Source organism: Microtus ochrogaster, linkage group LG4, assembly GCF_000317375.1.
Source record: "Microtus ochrogaster isolate Prairie Vole_2 linkage group LG4, MicOch1.0, whole genome shotgun sequence".
NCBI lineage: Eukaryota > Metazoa > Chordata > Mammalia > Rodentia > Cricetidae > Microtus > Microtus ochrogaster.
The window spans coordinates 15,157,816-15,163,271 of NC_022030.1; the positions used below are offsets into that span (position 1 = coordinate 15,157,816).

Sequence of the window (5,456 nt, forward strand, 5' to 3'; positions counted from 1 at the left end):
ATCCTACCAAACACTTAATCACTTGACATCAATCTGTGCTAGTCTAACAAAACCATATTCCTGGGTAAGGCAGTGACAGTCCAACAACCCTTGCTCTTAAACACAGGGCATGACTAATCTTCTCGTTAATTTCTAATTCTTAGCACCACCCAACCCATCCACATGAGGGCACTGCTAACAGAGAAAGAACAGAACATGAACACATGAAGGTTAATGTAGAAACAAAGACAGGGCAAGGGAAAGGAGAGGGGTGTGTGCATTACTTTTTGGAAATTGTTTAAAGAGCAATTTTTAATAGAGTAATAACGAACCCTCTATAAAATAAAAGTCAATATCACTTCTATAATTTAAAATGAGGCTATAAAATCAATAGGGAAGAAAGAGGCAATGAGCATGGACTAAATTCTTCATATTTTATAGCAAGTGCAGCTGTTAATTTCATGCATTTACAGCAGGTATCAAGAGATACAAATTTTTACAAATTAGTAATAATGTATGTGGTAACCCTCAGAATAACTGAAAGCACACAAGCTAAAGAGACTGCTCTAAGAAATAGCAATGAAGCAAATTATTGGGTGTCTTAGGTGATGTGAGAAAAGGTAATAAATGAGAGAACCTGAAAATGGAAACTCTAGTATACCTTACACTGTTTTTAAAACTATGAGAAGTTATTTTATGGTGGAGAAGTCCATAGTAATATTAGCAGAAAAGCCCTTCAAAGAAAGGACAAAAAGAGGCCAGCACCTCTAGCTTCTGGGATAGTGAAAGACAGTAATGCTAGCTGACCATCAAACCCAGGAGTGGCCAGAAGGAACAGCAAAAGTAATAAACACATGTCAGTAAACTGTATTCTTCTGCTGTTGTTGCTGTTGTTTGTTTTAATTTCTGGATTCTTGGCTTCTACATCTTTCCTGGCTAATGCCTGTTTTTCTGCCCTTATGAATGTCTCAAGAAGCATTCCTTCCATGTCATTTAAACAATCACGGTGTCTCAGTTAGGGTTTCTATTGATATGAAGAGACATAACCACAGTAACTCTTTAATTTAATTGGGGTGGCATTTTCAGAGGTTTAGTCCATTAGCATCATGGTACCACGCGGTGGTGTGCAGGCAGACATGATCCAGAACTTAGAGTTCTACACCTTGTTAGGCAAACAACAGGAAGTGGTCTGAGACACTAGGCATGTCCTGAGCATATACAAGCTCTCAAAGCCCACCTCCACTGTGGCATACTTCCTCCAACAAGGCCACACCTCCTAATATTGTCGCTTCTTTTGGGGACCATTTTCTTTCAAACTACCACTCATACGTAATCTCAATTTTCCACCCTGGTCATTTCCTTCAAAGAAAAGGCTGTGTCAATTCACCCTGTGTCATGGGTAAACACGCTGGTACCGCTTCTTCAGGGCATTCCTCAACTGAAATGTTAAGTGGCCACACATTGGCTTCTCTGAATCTGTTGTAGAGAAATACTCCCAAATGCTGGGAAGAAAACTCTGCACTTGGACTCCAGTCCAAAAATCTCTAAAAGTAAAAAGAACCTGAACGCACAGTGACAGGTGCACAGTATTTTTTTCACTGAAAGGATAAAACACACAGAGATGCAACAAGCCTAGGCTCAGTCAGGCCTAGGGCAGGAACGGGTGCAGCGAGGTGGGGTCAAGTAAGTGGGCAGGTCTAGGGGGCTAGCGGTGACCGACAGCGGGGTGTGCTCGGGAGCGCGCGAGCTGCGGGGTGCGCGCCTGAGACAGAGGCCGCGCTGCACGGGAGAGCTGAGGATTACGGGGGCCCCCGAGTCTGCGGCGGGGTGCACGGGGAAGCCGCGGGGTGCGCGCCCCGAGGCCCGGGTGGGCAGTACCTTCCCAGCGCAGCTCGCCTCCGGGCTCGCGCTGCAGGAACTTGTACCAGAACGTGTCGACGCGGCCCGTGTCCTCGCCGGCCGCCGCCGCCGCCTCGTTGTCGGGCGCCAACTCCACCTCGGCGAGCCACAGGCCGGGCTCCTGCAGCGCCAGCGCGGCCGTGCCCGCGGGCCTGAGACGCACGGCTCCGCGCGGCTCCCAGCGCCCCAACTCGGGCCGCGACCCGACGAGCAGCAGCTCGAGCCGCGCGCCGGCCACCGAGGGCGGCACCACCACGCCGAAGCGGAACAGCATGGCGAGGGCCCCGATCGCCGCCCGTCCTGGGCGACTTGGCGAACGGCGGCGCGAGCCCCGGGGCCGCGCGGACACGTGCGGTGCCGCGCGTTTGTGGTCGGGTCACGCGGCCGCGGCTGTGGGTTCCCGGTGCACCCGGGAGCTGAGCCACGGGAAGCGGGCGTTCGGGACCCACCGTGGGGCTACGGGAGAGGAAAGTGGCACTCGACATTGTTCGGTCACCTTCTTGGAGATTGGAAAGTACCTTTACTAAGTCACGAAGGAGGAAATAGTATCCTGGCTGAGCCCCCACCCTACCCCCAGTGAAGCTGGGCAAAGATCCAGGACTTCCCTCTCAGGCCAACATTTAGTCTGTGACTTCTGTTTATAAAGTGGGAATAATGCAGATGGATAACAGCTTTCCAAACGCAAAATCTAGAGTTGATCAAACACACAGAGAATACTTTACCCTTGCCTAGGGAGAGCAAAAAAAAAAAAAAAACACCTCCTGTTTGTAGCCTATGGAAAATGGCCCTCTCAAGATTAGAACACCTTGATTGTGAGATGATAAACCTGTAAGTTTGGAAACAAGGCCTCAAAGTGGAGACCAGACTGGCCTCAAACCTTTGAGATACTTCTACCTCTGTCTTTTCTATGATTACAGACCCTGAGACCGGCTACCTGTGTGCGTGGGGGGTGTCTGTGTGTGTCTGTGTGTCTGTTATTTAAAACCTGCCATTTAAATGTTGCTTCTTGTAAATATTAGCACTGTTTTTTCATTGTAAAACATCTTTGGATCAAGAAATAACTGTCATTATTTTGCCAAAAAAAAAAAAAAATCTACATTTTGCCAGGAGGCAAGGAGAACAGTTCAGTTTGTTACTGATATGAATAAAGAAGAGTTCTGTTTACATTCACTGTTCTTAATTGCTTTGTACTATTACTTTGATATTCTTCATATACTTACCAACATTTAACATGATACGCATCCTTTAAGTGAGTTAAAATCACAAGAAACATAGTTGGAAGCTGGTGTAGAAGAAGACCAGAATTTTATACATGCAGAAAATCTGGAAAAGTAGAAAAAAATACAATATACACAAAACTCAGTTTGCAGAGCAGTTAGTAGACAAATTCAGCATGCTACTCTTAAACAGAGGCATTCCACTCAGAGTTTGCGTGGTTGCTGTGTTTAAGGATAAACATGAAAATGTAAGCCAGGAAGGCTGGCCAAACTTGACGTATTCAGAAGCAAAACAGAAGTGAGCTGAGAGTGGCCAACGGGTCAGTTTATTTAAGTCTGTCTTACAAGACATTCTTGGAGTAATTTTAGGAAGATAATGGTCATTTGGCCCTGCAAAGAGCCCTGCTTGTCTATTTTGGAATCCAGACTTCTGTGGTTTGTTTCTTACGGAAGTTGACTCTGGGTCTTCTGCACTCTTGGGCTTGGTGCTGCCTGCCCTGGTGTCTTCTTTTTTTCATGTACAATTCCTCCTGCCAGGCCTCCAGAGTGAGCCCTTCCCTTTCAGAAGTGAAAAAAATGGCAGGAAGAAAACAATATGTTGGTCCAAAGGACTTTGACTTTTTCTTCTCTCTCATCATAAAGATACTAAACATTTTTAATCAAAATATGTGATCGTTTACTTAAGCACGAATCTAAACATGGTGAGAATTGGATAGTTACACTGTGTACCAAGCAAAGTGCAAGTGGAAAACAGAAGACCAAATGATAGATTAAGCAATGTATGTCAAGGCCTCAAATTTTGACTGTCAATCGGCCACAGTAATAGCCACTGAGACTCATTATGAGCTAGGCACAGTTTTTCTTCTTAGATGATCTCATTTGACTCTCTCAACATTCCTACGAGGTAACTACAATGTCATCTCCATTTTCAGATGTAAGCAAACGGAGGTACAGAAAGGGTCAGTCCACTGAAAGTGGAGGAAAAAGTCACATGCTAAAAAAAATCCGTTTTGTTAACAGCTAAATATGTAAAGACAGGTGTTTGGAAAGTTATTTTGGTAGGAAATTTTTATATAGAATGCATCTAAATCTGTGTGTATTTTTTTCGATTTTATTACGTTTATTTATCCTCTCTCTCTCATATGTGTGTGAGTGTGTGTGTGTGTGTGTGTGTGTGTGTGTGTGTGTGTGATTGTGTGTGTCGAGTACAATGTTCACGGGTTCCAGGGATCAAAGTCAGGTCGTCAAGCTTGGCAACATGCACTTTTACCCACTGTGGAATCTCACCAGCTCTCCAGACATATTCAAATATTACTCTTATATCTTTTAATAAGGTATTGATGTCTCATAATTTCCTATAACTAATTTCATCCCTAAGAATAATAGTATCGATGAACTCCAGATAAAAGTTTAAAGTATTCAATGAGTCTGTACAAGTATTTTGATATTTAGGGAGGGTTTGACATTAAATCACAGGAAATTAAGGCTTTATGGTCTTATATCCTGTTTTATGTTTGTTTTTTTTGTTTGTTTGTTTGTTTGTTTTCTTTGTTGAGCCAGATCTCATTTAGCCCAGCCTGGTCTCAAACTCAATATGTGATCCAAATTGCCCTTCAATTCCCGATCCTTTTGTGCCATCCTCCCACGTCCTGGGATGGCAGGCTGGAACTACCACACCCAGCTTGTGCGTTTGTTCTGTCAATAATAGAAACCCAGACTTAAGCAGCCGCGATAGAGTATCCGGTGATTAAACTGCATTATACCCAGATCTTTTTCTTTCTTGGATTTTCTTTGTCAAATCTTCCTTTATATTTCAGAGAATGTTGGTATTTATTCAAAGAAATTATGTATAAATCCATTTGCAGCCAGACTTAAATGCTTCAGTGACATGCTGGATTTAGAGCAAAGACTGAGTTCCGTGGAGTAACGTAACTCTGGTCATCATTTTTAAAAGACCAACCAATTTGTTGTCATCGAATTCCATTTCTGTAATGCTATCTTATATATAACTATAATATTTCTTGAAGAATGGGTAATAAATTCAAACCTATGAGTTTTAGGATCCAATTCAAGTATGCATTCTTTCAAAGTGCCCTTGGGGACAGCCATCACCTGGTTCCGTTGCGATTTATGATTCTGACTGTGTGTTCCACCAATCAAGGAGCTAGCCTGTATGTATAGATGCACACTCGCTGATCAAAGTCACGGTTTGTGTAAGTATTAGTTCATCACCTCACAGAACGTATCTGAAAGTTAAATGAGACACATAGGCTTTCCTGCTGTTGTGCCTTAAAGAGCAAAACCCAGAGAGAGTTTGAAACAGCATTATCAAGAAGTGTTAATCAGCCGGGCGGTGGTGGC

General features: G+C 43.9%; 1 protein-coding gene across 2 annotated transcripts in view; it reads right to left on the reverse strand.

The window, feature by feature from the left end:
- Epm2a (EPM2A, laforin glucan phosphatase) overlaps positions 1-2,208 on the reverse strand; it is a 111,844-nt gene extending 109,636 nt beyond the window's left edge. For both annotated transcript variants that reach the window (XM_005361006.3, XM_026786424.1), the window contains exon 1: positions 1,858-2,208. In XM_005361006.3, coding sequence (XP_005361063.1) covers positions 1,858-2,152 — 295 coding nt within the window. In that variant the 5' untranslated portion in view covers positions 2,153-2,208. The remainder of the gene's footprint in view (positions 1-1,857) is intronic.
- Between the last annotated feature and the right edge of the window lie 3,248 nt (positions 2,209-5,456).